The 24814-nt window shown below is 49.9% G+C and overlaps 2 protein-coding genes and 2 long non-coding RNA genes across 5 annotated transcripts in view; 1 reads left to right on the top strand and 3 right to left on the bottom strand.

The window, feature by feature from the left end:
* LOC129603412 (uncharacterized) overlaps positions 1-21765 on the bottom strand; it is a 38483-nt gene extending 16718 nt beyond the window's left edge. Inside the window, exon 1 of the long non-coding RNA XR_008693240.1 lies at positions 21261-21765. This is a non-coding gene — a long non-coding RNA (uncharacterized LOC129603412). The remainder of the gene's footprint in view (positions 1-21260) is intronic.
* gfra1b (gdnf family receptor alpha 1b) lies at positions 9848-19174 on the top strand. The gene is made up of 10 exons (XM_029134706.3): positions 9848-10365; positions 10612-10920; positions 11313-11396; positions 14961-15139; positions 15254-15426; positions 15507-15616; positions 15756-15890; positions 16191-16384; positions 17527-17574; positions 18090-19174. The coding sequence occupies exons 1-10, from the start codon at positions 10326-10328 to the stop codon at positions 18219-18221; spliced, it is 1404 nt and encodes a 467-aa protein (XP_028990539.1). The 5' UTR covers positions 9848-10325; the 3' UTR covers positions 18222-19174.
* LOC129603413 (uncharacterized) lies at positions 17751-18594 on the bottom strand. Its single transcript, XR_008693241.1, has 2 exons — positions 18337-18594; positions 17751-18255 (listed from the first exon to the last, which is right to left on the bottom strand). It is a non-coding gene; the product is annotated as an uncharacterized LOC129603413 (long non-coding RNA).
* A 705-nt stretch (positions 21766-22470) lies between the features above and the next one.
* atrnl1b (attractin-like 1b) overlaps positions 22471-24814 on the bottom strand; it is a 39595-nt gene continuing 37251 nt past the window's right edge. For both annotated transcript variants that reach the window (XM_029133588.3, XM_029133589.3), the window contains exons 28-29: positions 24408-24522; positions 22471-24320 (exon numbers count right to left, since the gene is read on the bottom strand). In XM_029133588.3, coding sequence (XP_028989421.1) covers positions 24196-24320; positions 24408-24522 — 240 coding nt within the window. In that variant the 3' untranslated portion in view covers positions 22471-24195. The remainder of the gene's footprint in view (positions 24321-24407; positions 24523-24814) is intronic.

Genomic DNA, 24814 nt, shown 5'->3' with positions numbered 1-24814 from the left:
CTATCGTTTATCAGGCTTTTGATTTATGGGCCCTCTACGCTGCCGTATCGCGGTTCTCATCTTCTATCAAAGCCACATTACAGACTTCAGACCGACTGAACGTCTGCGGCGCTTCAAACCCGGCGCGAGTGCTGCTTTGGTTTTTACATAATGCCTCACCTGACTCTCGCGCCGGAGCTGCCACTTTTGTTTAACTCCGCGAGAGCCCGCGTGGAAGCGCCGTCCCCGCTGCTTTCCACGACGCACAACAACAAGAAAAAAAAAAAAGAAAAAAAAGCAGATTGTTCTAACGGAATTAATCAGCGGTTGCAAATTCCTCAGGGATTACACGCTGCGGGGAGGGTGACATTTGTGCTGCCAGACATGTTAATTTGATTTCTGTACCGAGAGAAATTAAAAGAACGATGTGCATCTATAAAAGTACTATAAAAGAAAACAGAAGTACAATAACACTCAAAAACATTCTGAATGCCATAAAACCAAAGATGAAATATAGGAAATGACCAGAGATCTTATGCAATATAATATAAAAATAGTTTCTGACAGAAATAAATTATGACTTTTATGTGGAGGCAGGAAAGCCCTGCAGCCGCACTGTCGAGTCAACAACCGCCTCCTCCTGCAAACAGGACCGTGAGACGCCGTCGCGTCGTAGCCAAAATCCAGACGCAGCCTCATCTGCCGCGCGGCCTCTCTCTCCGTGTGAGGACTGAACTAGGTGGAGGTTTGCTGCCGGTGCTGTAGCTGCCGGGCCCCAGCTCTGGCCCCCTGTTCTCCAGCACCTGCCAATCATCTTGATGAGCCATGCAGGTCGGGCTGGTGTGTAGCCTGAGGCTCATCTGCCTCTAATAGCGGCACGGGCTGATGCGCATGCAAGACCAGCGAAACGCAAGGAGTGTGTGGAGCCACGTGCTAATGCTCAAATGAGTTCCTCATATTTGCACCAACAACCTTAACATAATAACCTACATGTGTTATTATAGAGGTCTATGCACAGGGCCGTATGTATGGACACTAATAGGTTTAACGAGGAAAACAGCTGTAGATTAGTCAAGAAATGCATGAGGTTGTCAAACTTGGAGGTTTTCACAGCAGCTGAGGGCCGATGCTGAAGAGTGCTTTTAACAGATGAGATTATATTCAGAGCGACGGCGTTTGAATGATAAGTCTGTTAAATTGCCCTCAGCGTTTTCACTGTGTAATCAGAGATCACAAAATGCATTATATCACTTCAGCCGCAATGGGCTCAGCTGCTGCGTCGCCGCCGCCGCCTGATTGATGAGCGTCGTATTAGCTGTGAAGCGGCGCGGGTCCGGCCGGCAGACGGCGTCTGACGCCCGCGTTCCGATTCCCGGCGACTGACACCTTGTCGCACTCCGGGTATCTCGATTAAAATCGGCCCGCGTCAAATGGATTCAGACCTGTCACTTGAGTTTCTGGATGACTTTCACTCAATCCGGCCCTTTGGACACAACATATAGCAACAACTATGTATTCGGCCAAATGGTGTTGGGGTGATTTTCTAAAGTCTGTATCATTACAACAAAGCCCAGGTCGTCCCTGCTGTGACTGCACCACCACCCAGCACCTTTCACCCCCTGTATCCTCCTTTATTTCCTCTGTGACTCTATAAAAAAAATGATCAAAACGACTATCTTACAAACACGATGATAAATCTACCACATAGCGCAGCTCCATTAGCTAAATCTGATCTGGAAGCAGAAGAGCAGTCAAAGGGAGGAAAATGGCACGGGTCTGTGCGGCTTATCCACGCACAAACAAGTTACATGTCCAGCGACAGCCCTGTTTAATAAAAGATAGTGTTGTGTAAACGCCTGACAGCTCCCACAGTGCATGAGTCAGCTGGTATATATAATGTACAGCAGGCCTACAGAAGAGACCATGTGGACAAGTGTGATAAGACATGAGAATCTAAAATTCAGGGCTCCATCAGGCACAATCTGTCATATTTGTACGATACAGAGATGCACGACGCCGATGTGCTGCAGCATAATGTGGAAGCCGCATTCAAGGCAGAGAGCACAATTTCCCCTTCGCCTCCGCCGGCAATGGAGCTCATTACGGCACGAGAAGGCGCGGGTGAGGGCGAGGCCACGCTACTGTAACGCCGGCCTTCGCTGCACGTGGACGCGGCGAGTGACGGCTGGTTACTGGGAATGAATGATGCACACATTCAAATGCGGTGTGAGATGAACGTCACTGATCCCGAGTGCAGGAAAACAACAAGACGCGTAGAATAAAACACAATCTGGAAACTAGTGTGGTTGGGAATGAATAATTATGTAATCAGTGATGCTAGCGTTGACAGCATTCATAGCTAATATTTATTTTTTAGGAAAAGGGTCAAAGGTTAACAGTTTTCGCTATAATAAAGCGTCCAACAGCGGGAACAAGAGCATATAAACACTGCATCAGTGCAGGTGGAGCTGGATTAAACACGATGCTGCAGATCACAGTGAAGGGAGCCGGCGGTCCGACAATGACGGCGCCGCCGACACCGGGGCCCTTTTATTGCTATGATAATTTCATTTTTACAACTGCCTTGGAGGTGTAACACATTGTGCGAATCCGTTGTTTATGAGCGCGGCGATGGAGGCCATTTCTGGGTATTTCCCTCCGTGACTGAGAGGCGGAGGAGCTGAAGCAGCATCGGGAGCAGAAAGCGCCGTCTCCATTCAGGTCTGCGTTACAAAAAGGTCGACTCGGTGGATGGAGGCTTTCTGCTGATCCTTCATTTTCTCCGCATGAAGTCGATCGTGACATAATTACCGACGGGCGCCGTCACCGACAAACACTGCGAAATCTGTTTTTGCAAATTATTCAGCCGCTAAAGCCGGGGAAAACAACTCGGGAGACATCTAATTCAGCCGGTCAAAGCAATCCATCAGCGCAAACCACAGGCCACCGGTCACATTTTTCAAAGCGGCATCTGAGCAGTAACGGAGAATAAACCGACTTTGCTCGTGGTTTTGGGGGAAAACCACTATAATGCTGCTGCGACTGGAGGCAGCGCTCCGGCTTCCCTGCTATTTCCTTGAACGATTATGCTAAAGGGCTGTCGATCGCAACCAAGTCTCCAGCTATTATTTTCTAATATTCACTTTCCAAAACGGGCCGAGATGAAGCAAACAAGCAGAGGCTGCATCTCGGATGCGATAAAAGCCGTGCAGGGAGTTCACCATAACAACGCTTCTTTTCAATCCCCTGTGAAAGGCTTCACCTTGAGTAACAACAGCACGCGCTTCCTGTTTACAGCGCGCGGACTTCAGCGAAGCCGCCGCCGCTGACCCGAGATCAGTGGCGCTATTCCGACGCGTCACCTCGTCAGAATTAGCTCGCGACGGGCGACACTTCCTGGCGAACTTCATCGGATGACGAGTTCAAAATTTATTGCGCTGTTACCAACTTTTGAAACTTCCCTTTTCTGTCGAGCACAGTGTTCTGGGCGGCTGCAGTTTAAAACCGCGACGAAGTCCAAAACACAGAATGTCTGTCTCTATTCATGAATAATAAATAACCGGTAACATTTAAAAGCGAGGATCCGACTGAAGGAGCCCCTTTTTTTTGGCTTATGAGCCGCTCTGTACTTGCTGAAGCTGCAGTGCTGAAAACACTACATAAGCATATCAGAGGGAATCCGTTCAGCCCGGCTGGCAGCAGCGCAGCGTTGCCCCCATTAGGGTTGCGAGTTCACTGCCTACAATGGGTTCGCAAATTAAATACCCCATACGAGGCCGTTAAGCAGCGGAAAGACTGAAAGGGGAGGTTGCTCCTTCCAGTTGTTCATTGTTCTAGGTTCAGTCAACAGTGTCTGGTGTAAACACTTTCTCAGCATCATTTGAACTGGGAGCTGCCTGTGCAACAATTACAGCTTTACCCGGCCTCGTTCCATTAGAGAAGGTGTCGGCGCGGCTCTGGCCACACGGAGTCTATTCAACGGACCCAATCTGCCTTTACGCAGGAACACAGAAAGGTTGTTACAATACCAATTTCATTTAGCTACAAAGAAAGCGGTCCTTGAAATCACGTGAGAGCCTGAGAGGCGTCGGGTCCAGGGCGGTCCTGCAGAGCGGTGGAAATGGCTGCCGCTGACAGCAACGCGCACCTCCACCAGCTGAATCAATGTGTTTGTTCGTTTGTGGAGCGGACTGTTCGCCAGGAGCCGCGTGCTCGTTTGGAAAACGAGGAAGTGAACTAGAAAAAGAACATTCCAGTGGAGCGACCTCGCTTTCCTTTGACGAATTAAACAGGGGAAAAAAAAAAACTATTGAACGTCCACGACAGAAAAGCACTGAACCTGATGATTGCACTAATCAGCTCTCCTACCTATGCTAATTAGAATCAGATCCCCTCTTTAAGGGCTCAACTGTGTGTGGACGCATCGTCTGTCACTAAGCTGTCGTCTAAAAACGCGTATGGATCTTCTAGGACCTTTTCGAACAAACGGGAACGGATGACACGCGCTGATTTATCAGCTCTTAAACGTTCTCCTTAGCACCACTGTGGTCATCGGCCACAAATGGAAGAAGTCCCAGATCCACAAAGACATCGCAGGACTTTTTTGGGGGGGAATGTTTCTCCTTATTGGCTTAATATTAATATTATTAGGCCTTATTCCACAGTAAAAACATCTACAACCTCAGCTTGAGCACATTCCTGCAATCGGATCAAAGCATGTTTCCTCTTATGCACCTGCTCAGTGTTAAAATGGCACCAAATAAATAAGCAGTCAGTGTGTGTGTGTGTGTGTGTGTGTGTGTGTGTGTGTGTGTGTGTGTGTGGTATTTAATGAATGGTATGACACTAAGGGGCCGTGAGCTCTGCAAATAACGATGAGGCCACTTTTGTTTGTTTGATGTCAACCTAGGCAGACTTTGAAGCGGTTCCGGGAGGCGGAGGAAGGCGCTGGTCCGCGGGTATCGCTTTCTACGCGCGGTGGCCGCTCGCCCTTGTGCGTCACATTACAGTGTGTTATCACGTCAAGGATAATTGGGAGTGTGGGCGGGAATGCCAAGCGGGGATACAAAGGGACAGAATTATGGCGTGGGGGAAACACGGAAAGCCTGAAACTGCATTCAAGTGACGGCGCGTCAGGTGATTGCTGGTTCAAAAGCAGGACTCGCACCGTGGGTTATTGATCGTCACGTGACTCGTCGGAGTCCGTCTGGGTTTCATTCCACGCTTACAGCTGCTTTACATTCACTGCGGTAAGTGTTGCCCCGCGACTAAACGGGATAATTGTGGATGTGTCATCTAATGGTATCACAATAAACTCGCAAAGTGCTGAATGGAAGTTTCATATTTAAAACCTGCGCAGCTCATTGTTTTCGTCCCTAGTTAGTTATGAGCTTAATCAGTCCCCGTGAATACAATTAGTGTATCCTCACATGCAATTACTCCCCCATCAGTGCTTTAGGTACCGCTCACATAGATTATTAGCCGATATGAACGGTCTGGAAATGTTGCACTATCCCTGTGAAATCGGACGCAATCCCCAGAAAACACGCTCTTACATAACCACGTCGGAGGCAGAAAACTGCCGACAGCTGCTTATAATTGCTCTACAACAACGGAGCAAGTTTATAACAAGCCTAAATGTGCCTGGCTCCCTTCAGAGCGACCGGAGGCGTCGCACACTGAGGTGGACCCCGTGCGCGCGCAGCGGCACCGGACGGAACGCCGCAGGACGCGTGCGGAGGGTTGAAAAGAATGGCGCAGGAGACACCTGAAATTAACGAACCCGCGTGGCCGCGACGGTGGTGGTTCTCCTGCAGCACTGTTCCCCTGCCCACACACTGTCTATGTGCATACGAGAGTTTAAAAGGAACCATAAAGTAGCCAGAGCGCGCGCGCGCGCTCTGGCTACTTGACTGTCAATTTAGCTCAACGTAACCAGCAGGGGAGAAAACGCAGCCCCCAAACGGAAACATCAGCGGCTACATTCACCCAGAGCATCTGAGGCGACGGCACAATGGCTGTGCAGCACTCAGCACTATTTTTAAGATTATCTCCACTGTGGTGTTATGAAACACACGGTTGTCTTCATTTCAAGCGCTTCCACTGATCTGATCGTGTACCAACACTGCCCCCTACTGGCGGCGTCGCCTTCCCGTTCAACACTCCTCGAGGAGGAGGAACGTTGAATATAAAAAAAAATGAATAAATCCTGTACACACGTTTTCCTCACAGCTCAGACAAGTAGGAGGAACAAAGCTGTCTCAATACAACTACCAGGAGTTTGCTGTGCACACAATTGAACCTGCTGAAGCTCATTTGCAAGTTATGAATAAATCTAGTAAACAAGAGAGGATTTTTGTTGATGGTTAAAAGTGTGATTTTTGATCCTACAGTATTTCATTTCTCAATGTTTCGTCTTGTTTTGGTGAAGCAGCTCTTTTTATTCTATTCTAGCAGAACAAACCAAACTTTCTTCCTCCTGTAGTTTTTTTTTTTTTTTTTTTTTAACAGCAGTCGCTTCTCCCTTGGCAGAAAATAACCTAAGTGAGGGGATGCAGGTACGGAGCCAGGTAGCGAGGAAAAGTGGAGGCTGTTCTGGGCCGTTTATTTACCACTTCATGAAAAATAGATGGCAGCTACTGAGGAGATGGGCTTGTACTGAAGGACTGACAAGCCCACAAAGCACTTTTATGGGAGACTCAACTTCAGAATAAACACGCCAACCTCAAAGAGCCGACTGTAATGTTAAATATATATTTTCTGGCCTCATGTTTTATTGCTGATGTCATATTTTCCTTTTAGTCAGTGATATGTAAGACAAGTGTAACTCCTCATCACAACTGCCCCCCCCCCCCTTGTTTCTGGACCAGCTATGTTGAACCTCATACGTTGCTGCCATTGTTTTAATCACAGTGACCCCCATCTCCTGGTAATCGCATCCAACCCAACCTTGTTTTTGCCTCGGGAAAGCTGCCGTTAACTCAGGTGGCATTGGAGCTGCTTAATGACCTGCCTTGTTCCCCGTGTGCATCTCTCATGTGTAAATGAATGCAGCAGAATCTAATCAGAACCTCACTTCAGCAGGAGGAGGCCTGCGGTGAAAGGCGACTTGCTCTTGGGTTAATGCTTTGGAAGTGGTCTGCACAGAGTAAGATCCCAAATCCTTTATGCTTTTGACTAAAGATGACGTCATAGATGTCATCAGAGAGGGAGGAGACCGTAGTATGATGATGAGACGTGAAAGGAGACTGGCTTCATTCAGTTTGTACGTGGGGGGTTCTTGATGTGAGGATAAATTAGCAGCTTGTACAAAGGTGAGTCCTCCACTAGATGGCGCTGCAGCCTCTGTTTCAGAGCAAACACCGTATTGTATTTCTGTGCTCAGTGTCATCGCATGATCCCTTTTCTGTTGTCCCACAGTTCATGACATGGCAACCCCAGCCACTGATGGGAGGGTTGCCATGTTTTACACCTTTCAGGCTCTCGCGCTTGAATGCCTCAACACTGGTCCGTGTGTCCACACAACATCCCTCGTCTCCTCTTGTGTTCTGTGGTGTTCTGTTTTTTTTTCCGCGTGCCGTCACGTGAAGCACCGCTGCACGCCGTTAACAGTCGGTGCGAGAGGCGCTTCCTGTGACCGGGCGCGCGCCCCGTGATCATCCTCTGGAGAGGGCAACAGCGTTTCCATTTGTACATCGCGTACTCGCGCTCGCTCAAGTGGGCTTTGTTCCCGTTTTCTCCATAAACGACGTGACCGTCACACTGTCAAGTGCGTGGAGGTGACAAACACATGCACGGATTGTTTCAGCACCGTTTTAGGTCAGAGAGAAAAACTCGAACTGGTTCAAAAACTTTTAACTACATCAAAAGCATGTTCTCATAAAAGGACTTGAACACTGTTGCCTGCTGTCACGGGGGATATTGTCAAAACTAACGCATGTGCATATTGTCCGTCCATATGTTCGGCATGTTCTCAACACGCTGTGCTGTGATGTCGGCCAAGAACGCAGCCACAGTAAATGCACAGCTTTAATTTCCATCTCCCTTATGCTGTACGACACCACGAGTCGCGCGTTCAGCCGAACCTGGACACGGCCGGAACACAGCGCGCGTGCAGACGGTCCATAAAGTAGATTATGCAGCGAGGTCTCCATCCCTCGTTACGTGAAAAACATCTAGATGCTTTTCGTGACTGCGAGGGTCAAAGTCATCCGTTGCGCACGTGCATATACTGGACCAGCGCTTCGAAGAGTCAGCAAAGTGACTGACAGGGCCTTTAAGTAGACAGTCATGGAGGAGTTATGACTTCCTGTCAGTGGAAGAGACGGGACTAAGGAGCCCATAATTGGTCGCTGTTGATCAGGGGACTTAAACAAATACAACAATATCGATCACGCTCCAATAAATCTTATCCGGCAGTGTTTTTTTCCGTGGGGGGGGGGCGCATCAATGGAGCGATCACGGTTAATGGTTGTGCACCATTCCCAAGGTAATAAAGAACCCCCCCCCGCCTCCACGAGGAGGAGACCCCCGGCACGCGCCCCTCCCTGTGGGGGGATTCAAGCCGGACGGATCAAATGTGGGGAAACAAATTTAGCCGCCGCGTCAGGAAGCGCAACAACTGATGGCTTCCTCTCCTCCGCCAGGAAACTCAATCAACACTAATGCGCCGCATCCTCGCGCTGCAAACGAGCTGATGTCGTGGATTCCTCGGACCCGCCGCGCGATAAATCAGCGGAGGAGGCACGCGGTGATGAGGCCGGTTCGCGGTTCCGAGAGCGCCGCGGGATATTGACTCGCTGGTCCAATGGCGCGGTGCATTTACAAGGTCTGTCCGATAATCTCCCAACACTTCATTAGCGATGACAAAGTAGCAGCGAGTCTGATGCAGCTGGGTTCTGGCCTCGTAGAAGCTGTTCATACGCAATAAGGATGGAAGCTTCACCTGCGCGTTGTTCCGTACAGTACTTCATCTGCCGCTCGTCCTAATCAGACCTGCGCATCAGCACCTCCTCATTCAGAAACCTTCTGGTTCCGTGGTTCTGGAGCGTCTCGTATTTGGATCGGTCCAGCTTGTAGACGCTGCGCTGGGCTTGTGGAGTGGGCCTGTCGTGTTTTTTCCCCCGAAGGCTGAGCTTCTATTTGTTTTGATGTCAGCAGAGGAGGCTGCTTTCATGCAAGGCTGCATTGAGAACCTACGAGTGTGCCCTTAAGCAAGGCTGCAAACACACACGGACAAAAACTCGCGATCCTTGTGTTGAAGACACAAAAAACACACAATGGATCTACTTCCAGGATATTTCAGTGATTAGAGGCCAGGTCACATCAGTTCCATGGTCACATGTGCAGAAATGAAGCAAGAGGCTCGGTTCTGTTGCATCTGGCACACGGGGCCTTGACTCGGTGTCATCAATGTAATCTCAGAACCACCCACCGCTTTTTGGAGTGCTGCACGGTCAGTCACAGGTCATGGTGCGTCCCACGGGAACGAGACCCAAGAACGGCCGAGGACTCAGCATTGAACTACTGCGTCCTATTGAACATCTGCGGACGCAGATGACTGAGCACCCTTCAAACCAGCTGGAGCAGATCGCGCGCGGAGTGGGCCAAAGTCCTTTCGGGCAGGTGCGCGAGTCTCAGTGGGAGTCAGAGAAATCGCTCGTTTTCAGTCATGGCCTCAAAAGGGTTCTATTCACTGTTTTCAGATATGGAACCGTAGCTACTGGCCATCTATTAGTTTTGGCCGTTATCGCAATCGGGTGTAAATTAAGCCTGCTAATGGGTTTTCGTTTTGTCCGTGTGTGTGTGCGCGCATGGTTCCATGACGTCACGCCCTCTCGCGTCGCGCGCCGAGCCCCAGTTTCTCGCCAGTGGAGTGAGTGAGTGAGTGAGTGGAGAAGCGTGCGGACCAAACGCTGTTCTGTGTCGCAGCCGCTGCACGGAGCGTTTCTCAGCTCTGGGATGTACGTCTTGAACCGGCTCCGGTGCGCGCGCGGCTGCATTCGCCCGAACCGCTGCGCTTTCTGACTCACGCGCGTCAAGTTTCACCCGTCCCCACGCGGACGGCTCTCGCGTCGGATCGCGCGTGACGGAGCCCGAGGAGGAGCGGGAGTGACTTGGAAATGCTCCGTCGGCGCGCGCCTGTGCGTCTCACTCGCCCTTTTTGTTGAAGTCGTCCCAAACTCCGGCGGGCGTGCGCGATGTGGTCTTTAGCCGCTGGACGCGGCTCCAGCGCCGGGATTCTGCAGGACGCGTCGTCACCTATGAAACCCACATAATGTCCGAGCTGAAAGGCGCGTCTGTCTGACAAGTTTCTGAAACTTACGCACGAAACATCCAACGGCGCGATGATTTTAACAACTTTTGTCGTTATATTGTTGCTCCCGGGTAAGTGACAATACATTTCTATACAGTTTAAGGTAAATGCTGTAATATTATGTATATGTGTTTGAAGAGCGCCAATTAAGAGAGGAAGTGTGTAAAATGGCTCATTGTCTGCAGACAGCTCAACAGATGTTAATTAGGTTCATTACGGACGTTCACGTTCAGAAAGTTGGTCTGTGTGTAGCGTTAATCAGACGCGGTGACTGCGTGAGGGCGCATCTCTCCTGACTCGCTTCTCGCCGCCCGCAGACGCCGCGTTCACCTTGAAGGGCGCGGGCGGCTTCGCGTCGCTGCCCGCGCGCCTGGACTGCGTGAAGGCCAGCGAGCAGTGTCTGAAGGAGTACGCGTGCAGCACCAAGTACCGGACCATGAGGCAGTGCGTGGCGGGGCGCGAGAGCAACTTCAGCGCGGTGACGGGCGCCGAGGCGCAGGGCGAGTGCCGCAGCGCCATAGACGCCATGAAGCAGAGCCCGCTGTACAACTGCAGGTGCCGACGGGGCATGAAGAAGGAGAAGAACTGCCTCCGGATCTTCTGGAGCATCTTCGAGAGCCTACAGGGTACAGACCGACTCCAGCACGTCACCATCTCATAACACAGCCAATGAGTGCGCACGAAAAACAGACCGGCGACCTTTATCAGCCTTTTAAACACTAATGCGTTCAGTTATTCTTATATTTATTATAATGACAGACGCGGCGGCCAGACGACGGCTGCAGAGGAGGAGGAGGACGCACAGGTTCCTCCCGTAATTACCACTGATCTCACTCTGCTCCTGCTGCAAGCCTTAGTCACGCTGCGGGACGGGTTCACTCATAAAGTCCCACTGGAAGCGGCGACAGACACGTGAAGCCAGTCTGTTGCGAGACTGGCTCCAAGTCTGTGTTGCAGCCCAAGCTCAGCTGATCTTTACATTATGTATATTGCATCACTGATATTTTGTCCCCTGCAGGTAACGACTTGCTGGAATACTCCCCGTATGAACCAATCAATAGCCGCCTCTCGGACATCTTCCGCCTGGCCCCCATCATAGCGGGTAAGACGCATGGACGCAGTTAAGTCAACGTATGCACTCGTTATTTGCCGGTTATGCTTCAAAACCCCGCTTAAAACGCCCCGTTGCTGGTTCTAATCCCTCATTTTTTGACAGCCACACTTTTGCGCCGTGCTCTGGTTTCAGGCTGCAGCTTTCAACGGCCATTATCCGTCACAAAAGCTTCTATCTGCCACTGTGACCCGCCGCACACAAAGCACAGTCATTTAGCATATTTCACTTTCCGCTCTCGAAGCGATGATGAGAGGTCTGCGTGCCCCCCCCCTCCATCCCTCCCCGCACCCCCTCCCCCCGCTGTCACCGCACTAATGCAGGAAGTAGCGTTTGCGCGCTGGTTGCGTATTAATCATCCTTTTAGAGTCGAGCCGCCGCTGTTTGAGCTGCACACCTGCATTAAAATGGCGCGCGGGTCCGCATCTACATGCCGAACGTGTCCGCAAATGTCAACAGACGCAGATGCAACCGGGGGCGCGCGCCTTGGGGGGGGGGGGGGGGGGGGGGGGGGCGTGCGCTCAGACGTGCTGCGATCGCGCGCGTTAACGCACGCGAGCAATTAACCATTTGCCTGGGCTGAATTGCGCTGATAGCGCGAGTGGCGCTCTCGCCGGCACCCCTCAGCGTGGAGCGTTTTGGCTGGAGGGGGTCGTCCGCGGCACCGGCCAGCTACTATTTTAGTGGGGGGAGGGGGGGGGGGGGGCGGCCATTTGATTCTATCGCTCCCTCGCTGGCTCTCGCGCGCGCCGGCTTTTGCGGTGATTGAATCCACTTAGAGTCGCACAGTGGCTCTGCGCCACATGTGATGACATAATGGTTAACCGTCTCTCAAGCAGAACGCGGAAAGAAATATTTCAGTCTGAACTTTTCCTCTGTGCTGGGAATAAAAAGAACAGCAAGAGAGATTTTTAATGGAGGAAAAATAAGTTAGAAGGGGTTTGGGCCTTTTATTACAGGGACTAAAATCCACATCAGAAGTGATTAAGAAAATCTCCTAAATATTACATTCCTAAACTATGAGCACAGGCATTTTATTATATATATAAACGAAGAGCTTTAAAAGGTTTAAAGCACTAGAATAAAGTAAAAAAGGAAAATCTGATTCGTCACTAATGTGCTCATCCATCAAAGTCCTGATTGTGTCTTGGAAATCTTTTCAAAACCATCCAGAGGATTTGAAGACAAAGTGGGATGCAAAGACGAAGACGGAGCTGAGTGGACAATTTAATGTGTTTAAACAGCCAGAGGCGGTTTAAAAAAAAAAAAAAAAAAAAAAAAAAAGCGAAGCAGGGTTAGATATCAGGACTCCGTTTACAATAAGTGACCTCATTCCTCTGCGCGGCTGAGCCCGGCCTCAGGCTGCAGGCAGCGTGAAATCCAGCACGTGTGAGGCCGAGTCGGCTGACGCGGTCCCACGGGTCAGCGGCCAACGCACAATGTCCCCCGCCAACAGCTGAAAGCGAGCGCCTGTGCTGGAATACATGCATGCATCCCTATCACAGCTAAACAAACAGCGAATGTGATCTCCCGTTAACCCCTCCTCCCACTCGCGCCGTTTGATTGGATTATGCGCGATTTGCTGAGGTTCCTCCACATAAACGGACAGGAGCTGAGCAGAACCACACAGACAGACAGACAGACAGACAGACAGACAGACAGACAGACAGACACACAGACACACAGACACACACAGACACACACAGACACACACACAGACACACACACAGACACACACACAGACACACAGACACACAGACACACAGACACACACACACACACACACACACACACACACACACACACACACACACACACACACACACACACACACACACACACACACACACACACACACACACACACACACACACACACACACACACACACCTCGGGGTGCAGAGCAACGATAGGCCGTAGCAGCCAGGAGTGATGCATGCAAAATGTCCTGCATAAATTCCCATACAATAACATGCGCCAGCAGCCGGGTTTCGGTTCTGGGTTCACGATGCCGCCGTCCACCACAGACGTCCTGGTGAGCGCGTTCAGGCTGAACTGCTGCTCTCAGCTCAAAGAAGGATGGATGACAGAATAGGAGAAAGGAGCGGCTGCAGCCGGCTCATAAATACAGTGATGCTGGCAGCGAGCCTGAGAGAACGCAGGGCCAAGGAGAGGGCTGCGCCACCGCCGGCCTCCTTCCATCATGGCCCATGACAAAGCGAGGACTAAGTGGAGAGCTGGGTTCAACACTGGAGCAGCGTTTTTTGGGGACAGGCACACTAATATTTAAACCTGACAGATAAATGACTTTTCACCAGCACTTCAGGCAGGACCGCTCTCATGTTCTCTGCATTGAGAACCCAGCTGCCCCAGGACACCATAGCTCCACCCGCCTGGCGGCTCCTCTGAGCCTCTATTGTACTCAGGGCCAAAGGGTCAAAGGTCAGACTGTGCCGTTTCCTGTCCTGTCAGTGGGAACACGGTGGCCTTGCTCACGGGATGCAACTGAAGACGACGAAGCAAGATTAGTTTTCCCTTAAACCGCGTGGGACGTAAAGCACAAATCACCTTCTTGTGGTTTAACCGTGAACATACGAGGATTACGGATGCAGGTGTAGATTACCATCATCACGCAGCACGACATTACCCTGAGCAGAAGCGATAACCAATAACCTCCTGTTAGTTCATGAAGACAAGGTCACGCGTCTCACGTCAACTTCAGTGTAATCTTTGTGGCTATTTTCTACACTATGGTCTCAAAAGACAAGACAAGCTCCCATATTTGTTTAAATGCAAAAGTGTTCCTTCAAGAAAAGGTCGAGTCCCGCCGCAGGGTTCTGCGTCTGCAGAGTCCCTCCATGACCCACAGCTCCAACCCGCTTACTCATACTCGGCCACGCGGCCACAAACACACAGTAACCCGCAGACGGGCGCCGGAGGAGCCGGGCCCACATCTCCGGGCGCTTGTCAGATGTAAGTAATGGGTTCCGTAATGTGTGATTAACCCAAGGTTCAAGAATATATTCCGATTTAATCAGGGCTCACGCCGCGGTGCGTGAAAGGGAGCGCTGAGCTTCAGTTCCAGCCCGAATGGCAGAATTAGAGAAGCCATTGTTCCGTGGCGCCGCTCGGGATGCGCTGTGTGTTAATGTGCAGCAGTCAGTGGAGCGGGGACGACTTTAACTACAACAAATGAGAAAAATAAGACGCCGGAGTCGTTTTGCTGCGATTGAAAGAAACTCGGAACTTGGTTTATTTAACTCAAGGCGAGAAAATGAATCGAGACCAAGCAGGTATAATTTGAAGTCTTTGTTTTTGGTTATCTGGACCAAATCAGCCTTTACGTGAGATTTAAAGTGGAGTGAATGGATAATATAGGTCATGTCGGATCCACATGATAAGGTCACCTGACTGTGACTGTGGCCCTCTGTCACGCATAAAGCAGTGGGGCCCTAAAGGTCACACCTAATGTGTCCATGGGGGGGGGGTCCGATGAGAAGCTAACGCTGCGTTTAGCCGGAGATCGGACCCGATTTCACCCTCTGTCTCGCGCAGCCGAGCCGGCGTCGGCCAAGGAGAACAACTGCCTGAACGCCGCCAAGGCCTGCAACCTCAACGACACGTGCAAGAAGTACCGCTCGGCCTACATCGGGCCGTGCACCAGCCGCGTGTCGGCCTCCGAGGTCTGCAACAAGCGCAAGTGCCACAAGGCCCTGCGGCAGTTCTTCGACAAGGTAATTGGGTAATTAGCCGCTCACGGGTCGGGCGCGTAGGAAAGGTTGCCGCGGCAACCGTCTCGTTCTGACGGGCGCCCCTGTGCCGCGTTTCTCTCCTCCGCCCATTCCAAGGTTCCGGCTAAATACAGCTACGGGATGCTGTTCTGCTCCTGTCCGGCCGGGGACCAGACGGCGTGCGCCGAGCGCCGGCGCCAGACCATCGTGCCCGTCTGCTCCTATGAAGACAAGGACAAGCCCAACTGCCTGTCCCTCCAGAACGCCTGCAAGACCAACTACATCTGCAGGTAAGCCACACATTTCAGAGTGCAGGACCTGCATTAGATGGTTTCTAGCTGTACAGTGCGGTTCGATTCCCTGTTTCTAGGTCCAGGCTCGCGGACTTCATCAGCAACTGTCAGCCGGAAGCTCACTCCATGTCGGGTTGTCTGAGGGAGAACTACGCCGGCTGCCTGCTGTCGTACTCGGGGCTCATTGGTGAGTGGGTCACTTCCAGGCTGTGTGATGAGGCGCCATCAATCAAAAAAAAAAAAAAAAAAAAAAACAACCCCTCCTGGACTTTCCACGTGTCCAGGAGCCACAGTGACACTGGCTAACGATGGGTTTTTTCCTGCAGGGACGGTGATGACGCCCAATTACGTGCGATCCCACGGCATAAGCCTGTCACCGTGGTGCGACTGCGGCAGCAGCGGCAACAGCAGGACGGACTGCGAGAAGTTCGCCGAGCTCTTCGCCAACAACCGATGCCTCCGTGAGTTCGGATCCGATCGCATATTCCAGTTTCACAGTACATCCCTCGTTTCAGGCATTCATCAAGTTCCTCTTTGTTAATCACCGCTAATAAATGCAGACGCTGCTTTTAAAAGGCTCTTGAGAAAGGTCAAGTGTTTTTTTTCCCCTTTCTCGACCCAATTATCTGAAGAATAATTATAAGTGGCTTTTAGTTGAACAACATGTTTTGGGCCACGCTTTATTTAATACAGGAATAAAAGCACCGTCTCATCGTTACATGTGCGAGTCGAGCTGACGTAACGCGTCTCCGTCCCGACAGGCAACGCCATCCAGGCGTTCGGCAACGGCACCGACGTGGGCGTGTGGCAGCCGCAGCCTCCCATTCAGCCCACGGCGGCGGAGCCCGGCGTGCGGCGGGCCAAGGACGGAGCCAACGCGCTGGACACGCTGACGGACATGAGCAAACTGGGCCTCGCTGGCGACGCGCTGTACGACGTCTGCGGCACCTTGCAGGTAAATGGGCCCGAGTCCGAACGCCCGGCGGAGCTCTGTGCAGAGCCAAGCTAATTGGTTGCCACGGTAACAACAGGAAGGCGGCGTTCATGTGGCTGAGTCTGTCTGCGCAGGCGGAGGAACGGCAGCGCTTCAATGTTCTGTCCCAACACGGGACAGAACCAGAACCAGGACCAGAAACAGTGCCTCTGTAAACAAGAACCTGTGAGAGTCCAGTATTGACACCTGCAGTGTGGGAAGGGAACCAAGCCAAAGAAAAAAACAGACCTATTATTTGCAAAATCTAATTTTCAAAAGTCTCCAGCGTGACTTTAGAAAATGTCGGAGGAAATGTTCAGTCCCACATAATGACCTGCAAATGGATCTTAGCTTTGCAGAATCGGTCGCTGCGGCTGCTTCCGTTTGGTCTCACCTCCGCTACCCCCCCCATGATGTAAATACTATGCAGCCATATTTTTAAATGAGATGATATCACACGGGTTAAGCGAGCGATTTGTCATATTGGCTTTTAATAGCGATAATATGATTTATCGCCAGTAAAACATCCTCCTGCAGAGACCTCCTATGGAGCAATTAATCACTGTTCTGCAGAATTCTTTCTACTCCAGAACCAACATGGCCAGTGTTTATTACATTCCCAAACCACTATAGACTCACTTCATCACTTTCGGGGCTCCATCTCTGTATCTGGGAGCGTATATGAAAATGTGTGTGGGTTTTTATATCTATTGATAAAAAGGCCTCTAAAAAGTTTTAATGCATTAAGCTGTCATAACCTTGAGCCTGTGCGAATGGGAGATTCCACACAAACTCTTGCACATCTTGCTTAAGGGGTGTGATTATACAAAGAGGGCCGCGTGGGTCCAAACTATGGGAGCGGAAAAGATTACCATACATTTGATTGTGGCATTTATTCTGCTGCACAACTGTGGCAGTGGGAGTTTAGGTTAATGCAACAATGATTCAGTTTGACCTTGTCATTCTTTTAAGTCTGTGCCCTTTAACCACGGCTCAAATATCCTCACTGCACTAAAGGAATGATAATGTAGACCGCTTCATAGCATTTTGCACCATGTCGGACAGACTGGAATCTCTTAAGAGTCGGGGACATGGAATTAAAATCTTCTCCTCTTTATTTTCAGGCCCAGAAACTGGTGTCAAATCAAACAACGGAAACGAACGTGTGCATAGTAAGTATCGCTTTTTTCCCCTCTGTGCTGTTGGTTTATTCATTTGATTTACTAAATTCAAGGCGTTCAGGTTTGTATTAAACACTGAAGCTTCGCACTGGGCTCTGCCCGTAACGTACAACTCAGAATCAGCGGTTCCAAATTTAAAGTGAATTTGCAGGGAAACAGGCAAAAAGGGAAATTTTAATTGATGCACATTATCATGCACTGCCGCGCGTGGCGATAAACAGTGGGTGGTGCCATAAACAGCTCCCAGAAAGGGAGCCAGAAGAAGACGCAGTTTAAAAAGGAACCAGTAGAAGCTCAAACTATGGAAAACGTGCTGCTAAATTACAGAGCCTGAGGAAGCTGCTGTATTTGTCCCTGCGTGTCAACGCGCCGAAAAATGTGATCATATTTTCACACAAGCGTTAAAATGGCTTCATCGAACGTCCCACTTTTCTTTTGGGAAGTTTGAGCCCATTTAAAAGCGGTGTTTCGACTGCAAGTAACCAACTCGTGGTCCTCTCTCCTAGAACCATCAGCTGGACGAGTCCGGTGACGTCACCGCCAGGGGCGCCTCCTGCTCACACACCTCGAGCCTGCTCGTGGCACTGGCCGCCGCCGTCACGCCGCTCGTGCTGCCCGTGGGTCTACAGGTTTTGTAGGACAGAGTGCGAGTGAGCACTTCCGGTTAAACATCTGCCAAAGCGAGACGAAGTCAGCACCAGCGGTGGATTATTATTATTATCATTACAGCCAGACCTGCTGCGCAGACCTCACCTCATTTACGCCGCACGCGCGGGATCTGACTTTGGGAATCGGGAACGAGCGCGTGACCAGCTCGCGCCTCCGGAGCGACGGACTGCGTCCTGAACGGGAGGACTCGCGTGCCGCGCGTCCCTCTCCGCATCCTGTAACTGTGTAATGATCTGGAGCGTCACGACGTGAGAAGGGAAAAGACACGAACCAGATCCTCCCCCGCGCGATCCAAACTCGTCCACTCTGTAAATTGACGGTGACTTGTGGTTGGTTGATGACTAAAACATTGTGTACATACGACCCAAACCCTGTTCCTCAACCCAGTACTGTCTGCTGCCGTTCGCTTGCACAGTAACATATCGTCTGTAACAGTCTGTTAGTACCTGACGGCTGCGGCCTCTTGTCCAGCGTAGACACGACTTGTGAAATGTGACGGGAAACGTTTTCTGCTCACGTGGTCACACATGTGAATTTATTGTGCGATTATATTTTGGAGGCGACGTGCATAATGTTATCTTACAGTATTTTTCCCTAAGGAGTCGCAAACTATCTGTTAGTTACACTTTTTATACTGTACGTTGGCTGATGGATGAAGAACGTGTACATACGTGCAGGTGACGCAAATGCCAAAGGTCGGTAGACGTTAATTATTAAAAGATTATTGCTGAGTTTTCACGCCCTAATTAAAGACACGCAGTCAATGTGAGACATGATGAAAAGTGGCTTTAAACACCCCGCGTTTCCAAACGTGTCTGTTTGAAGCCGTCTGTTCAAGTAGCCATGAAAAAGAAAAACTCATTTGGGTTCATCTGTTCCGTGTTTTCCAAGAATCTGAAATAAAATGAAAAAACACAGCAAAGAGTGACTCACGTTGGTTTTTACAATTAGCGTCCTGCTGTCGCGCGTCCGCAAGGTTACTTTATCTGTTGTCTCCGCGGCTGTGCGTGTGTGTGTGCGTGTGTGTGTGTGGGGGGGGGGAGGCAGGATTAGAAGATAGCACCTGGCAGACGGGCCGCCATTGTCAGTCAGATCACATCGGTCCCAGTGTGGAGCGACACGGGTGGACAAGGACGCGGCCGGCAGAGGACGAGGACGAGCCGCTGCGTGGACAGGAGGGGACACGTCTCGCCCAGAACACGGCCCCACCTGCTTTTAGCGCAGTGATGGAACAGTTGACCCAGACAGGAAAGCCGAGATTTATTAGACGTGTCACGGAGCGGAGGGGACCGAGATATTGTCCTTCTGTTATGCATGAGGCGGGGGCGACAGCTGTCACTGTAACGGATGCGGGACTCCCACGTTTCAGCTTATTACCTCCGACGGAATCCGATCCTTTCGAACAAAGCGTGAATCCACGCCGTTCATCTTGAATTCGAATGAGCCGCTCACTCGCGACGGACGACGCGCCCCGAGCTCCCGCGACTCCCCGCGCGCAGCCCCGCGCGCTATTTACCCGTCTGAGCGACGCGCGTCCTTGTCAGGAAGCTCGTCGCCGACCTCCTCACTGTATCTGATCGCAGCTGACTGAAGGCTGGAGACGCGGACCGTTATTAAACCCATGATAAATACTATTGCTCTGCGGGTTTACTGCCTCGCTGCCATAAAGCCCTGCGCCGGGAGATGGGGCGACTCGCCCTCCCACGAGAGTAAAACCACCAAATGTTCACCCTTGGCACAGATTAAAGAGGCTACTGATAAAACTGTTCAATTACAGCAACGCTGCCTGGTAGGGATCTCATCTAATTACTGCAGCTTTGACCTCCGCAGCAACAGTGTTTCTGCACCTCCAAACTACTCTGTGGATTCCACCTTTAACCAGGGGAGCGGCAGCAATTTCACTTTATTACTTGCCTGTTTTTCCGTCGTGCCCAAATGTCAGGGCGCGCCCGGCTTTACGCAGTAAACACTCCGTGGCATCGGTTATTTTTGTGGGAGGCTGCCCCTCACATCTTGTCCAGAGAAGCGCCGGGGCAAAGATAAGAGATAATAATGGAGGTGCTTGATTGCACAGTGGAGCCGAACCCATAAGCTCGGCTCGACGGGAAAAAGATGAAACGCACCGAGAACTTTTCAAATTCCTGGGTGGATTAAGAGAATAGTGCGGAGCAAAGTGGCAAAAGTAGAAATGTCCACACCGAGAAGGGCCACGAAACATTTCACCCGACGACATCAGACGTTAAACATCTCATTGTAACGGCCACTGAACGCCTTGCTGCGTGGCCTGGAGTTCAGCACCACGGAGAGCGCCGCTTCCGCAGAGGTGAAAATGGGGAGCGTGACTCCAGCTGTTCTCAATCAGACTAATGACTCTCCCACGCGAGCGACACTTTGCCCCTGCTCCTTTTAGAAATGACTGGAGTCCATCTCACCTTCTCAGCAGTGAAGCTCCCCCACGTAGGTAAAACAGAAATGATACGCCACAAATGTACCATGAAAGCCCTTAAAAGTAATATATTCAGGGATGTTATTGATTTTCTGTTCCTACAATATACAGTATGTCACTCCTGGGACTTATACATCAGCTATGATCCTAATCCTACTGTCTGGCCTTTTGTTTGGTAATCTATACAGAAAGACAGCATAAATGGCTTTGCTTGAGCAAGTATTGCATTTTTGCGGAGCTCTTGACAGGCCGGCATATTATTGAGAGAGACAAAACAAGTCTGAGTCTGTCACCACACAAAGCTCAGCTCAACAAAGACTGGGGAGTGGCCACAGCAAAATCCATCCCGAGAATCAAAGCCCGAATCAGTGTAGCCGGGAGCAAGTATGCATTTAGGTATTTGAATCAAATTAAGTAAAAGTGTTAAGAACAGTCTCTTAGGAAGCAAATAATGGAGGAGGAGCTGCAACGCTGTCTACTGAAATCCAGCACATTACGGTAGATGTAATTATGATACAATAAAACGGTAGTTTGAGATTTTCCCATTGATGTGAAATCTTACCTTATTGGGGAGGAGCACTTCTGCAGTGGATCCCGTGGCTTCGAGGGTTCGACGGTCCCCACAGAACTGGTTCCCTCCACCTTTAACCAAACTGAACTTTAGCACCGTGCACGCGCGTGTCCACTCATTTACTCACGCGCGCGCAATCGTCTTTAGCAACAGCAAGAACTTTGAGGCGTTCTGGGATATTTCTACTTGCACAACAACAAGGTGGGCAAAGATGGCGGCTTGTCGGGCGGTCAACGGACGGCGCCGGTCCAATTAGCAGATACGGCGCAGCTGTTGATGACGTAAGCAATTTAGAGAGCGCCATTTCAGCACTGGAATCAACGCCTCTCCACTCGGAGCTGGGACGAGTTCGAAACTGAAACTTCACTTTCCGGGGATTAATGAAATGTCAGCGGTTCCACGCGCAGGGTTCACGGTGACACGGCGTCAAAGGGAAACAACCTGCCGTAATTGAAAAGTGACACAAATAGCGCGTTCTTCATGTGGAAGCGGGTTGTGCTCACATTCATGAATCAATAACGAGTGTTTCCCAATTCTCGTTTAATCCTCATTCTGCTGCTTTCGGGTGGTTTAGAAGCGGATACGTGTTTTTCACATGGTTGAAAATTTATTCTCCAAGTTTGGCCACTTCTTTTGTCTAATTAATTTTTTCTCAAACTAATTATCCAACTTTCCTCAGTTAAAGTTAACTAATGTAACTGCATAGCACATACTTTTTTAGTGAACTATAAATGTTTGGAAGAACCTCAAGTATAAGCCACACTGCTAGTGAGGCCTAAATATTTATTCTAGCAAGACAGAATAACAGAGGGCTATTATGTAAAGCATCTGTTGTGCTGTTAGCAGTGGTTTTCACCTCGCCACTAACCTTTATTGAGGTGAGCGGCGCCTGCATTTCCTTGCACGACTTCTTATAACCATTTTAGAAGGTCGACCTCTTCTGCAAAGGTTCACTATGGCTCCAAGTCTCCTTTTGTGGAGTCCCACAGTAGTTTTATTCAGTTTATAGTTAGAGTTGAGATTCATCCCTTATTTTACGATAAAATATTTGAATTGTTTGGCTAAAGCTTATCTGTGCCATTTTCTTATTGTATTTCATTGTTTATTATAGAATACAATGACAATTTTTAAGCTTCAGAGGCAAAGAGCAACACAGGACATAAAGAAAAGACACAGAGTACTGCATGTGAAAAGACTGGAGTGGTTTCAGTTTTGTTTTTTAATTTACTTGCATGTTGTCCATTTTTAAAATACACTGAAAATGACTGATATGCAGTTTCTATTTTTTTCACGGTACAGTGAGACCCTGATTCCTGTGTAATGACACTGTTATAGGATTACTCTACAGGTACAAAATCAAAACACTTGAGCTGTCATACTATCCATATGAAATGCAACATAACCATTTGGCAACAAAACAAAACAATGCCCATTCATTCCTTAAGGATTCAACGCGAAATGACGTTCAAACAACTAATTGAAGTAACTGTAAAATCAAGTTAAATGCGCTATTACACAGGAATCTGTTAAATACCAAAACAACATATTAACAGAAATATTCTTTGCACAAGTGTAACAAAAGTTACAATTGATCACAGATATAATAATAATAATAATAATAATAATAATAATAATAATAATAATAATAATAATAATAATAATAATAATAATAATAATAATAATAAACAATAATAATAAGAGGTGAAAAGGCCTAAAATAAAAGATAATCTCTTGTCATTCTGTCATAAAAACCTGACAAACACATGAAATCTCAAGAGATTCAGACTGACAGAGACTCACATTTGTTTCAACAAGACACTGTACAACAAAGGGTGAAGTCGGGGTAAGAAGTGGTTGACAGCTTTCAAAAGTCTGCAGATCAACATGCCCCCTCACTTGTTCATGGAAAGCAAAGGCATTAGAAAAAGGTAACAGAACACGTTCAAGGTGGAAATAAACAGTTGGCTTCAGAGGACTCTTAAAAAGAAACTTACAAAACAAACTAGTGAACAGCCGGAGGAGCAGGACGTCCCTGGTCTAGAGTCTTTTATCCAGATGTATCCAGCCACCACATCTGTCCCGGGACAAGGTCGAGATGTCCACACGTGACACACAGAGACGTGGAGACATTCCCACTGTAACCGCTCTCTGCATCAACACACTGACAATGTCTGTAACAAATAAACTTCCAGTTTGTTAATAAATCCATCTAACGTTTGTTTTTTTCCATGCTTTAGGTTTGATGATTGGTGATTTGCAGCCTTCGCTCCCACGGCACCGGTAGCGACTGTGGTCCCACGTCTTCGAGTCCGCGTATTCCACAAAAATACAGACTTTCGCTTGAGCTGGGTGGACGACGCAGACGCTACAGTCAGTCAGAGAAGCGGCGTGGCAAAAACAGAACGGCGGCGAGACATCGACTGAGAAGGTTCTGGCCTAGCGCGTAGAAAAGGCAGAGTGGATCCAGCTCGCAGAGCACAGGCGGAGTCGGGCTGAGCATAAAAACCAAAAGCTGTAGCACCATAGAAGCACTTGGCAAGCGAAGAAAACGACAACAGAAATCAGTTAGCAGCCATTTTCATCCTCTGCTTTGGTTTCCAACATGGTGGAAGCAAATCGGTTCAACTTTCCCTAAACCTCTCTCCTCTCTCAGACCTGAGGCCTCCGGCGGCGCAGAGCCTCCCATTCATCCGAGGTCGACAGGCGGGGGAAACGTTGCGGCGGGGGTTGCAGACGGACAGAGGGGCGCAGAGCAGGGCGAAGGGGCCGAGGAGGTGCCTGCGCTCCAGGGACACGAACAGGTCAGTGGTAGCAGCTGAATCAAATCCTGTGAACGTAACCATGCGTAACCATCGTCTGCGGAAAGCGTTCCCACTCGGACCCGCGACGGGGCCTCCGGTCCGCTGGTGTAAAAGTGGTCCGAGCATCACACGCAGGTGCCTTGGTGTGCGGGAGGTAGCGCCTTTCGGTTCTTTAAAGCCTGGGACTTGTCCTTAAAATCTGTTGGTTTCTGTTGTGAAATGTCTATGAGTGCACTGGCAATGATGAGTCCTAGAGAGAGAGGACGAGACGGCTTGTATATATTTATACAAAACTACAGCAGAACGATAGGAAGTGAGTGAGTGAGTGCGAGGCTACCTGACTGTCCGGGTGGAGGGAGGTCCGAGGGTCCGGAGGGCAATCGCATGAGGACAGTGAACACGGCGGCTTTCCCTCCTGAACATGGCTCCATGGCGACAGGTTTGGGTGCAGCCTGGTCTCACACACACACACACACACACACACACACACACACACACACACACACACACACACACACACACACACACACACACACACACACACACACACACACACACACACACACACACACACACACACACACACTTAAATGCTGGTTTCAGAGGCACATTTCATTTCAGCAGAACAAACGGTCCCTGACGTCAGCTGCTGGAGATGCAGCCTTTAAGACGAGGCGCCTTCGCCCCGACACAAGTGCTCTGACTGGTCACACAACAAACACACTCATGTGCGTTCCTGTCAGA

Source organism: Betta splendens, chromosome 19, assembly GCF_900634795.4.
Source record: "Betta splendens chromosome 19, fBetSpl5.4, whole genome shotgun sequence".
NCBI classification, from domain to species: Eukaryota; Metazoa; Chordata; class Actinopteri; order Anabantiformes; family Osphronemidae; genus Betta; species Betta splendens.
Note: the sequence above shows the minus strand (reverse complement) of the source record. Positions and strands in the feature narration are given on the sequence as shown.

Bases quoted from the DNA above. Each gene is read 5' to 3' on its own strand.
- gfra1b (XM_029134706.3), top strand. From the start codon at position 10,326: ATGATTTTAACAACTTTTGTCGTTATATTGTTGCTCCCGG. The intron at 15,891-16,190 runs GTGAGTTCGGAT...CCGTCCCGACAG, and splicing joins CGCCAACAACCGATGCCTCC to GCAACGCCATCCAGGCGTTC. The intron at 16,385-17,526 runs GTAAATGGGCCC...CTTTATTTTCAG, and splicing joins ACGTCTGCGGCACCTTGCAG to GCCCAGAAACTGGTGTCAAA.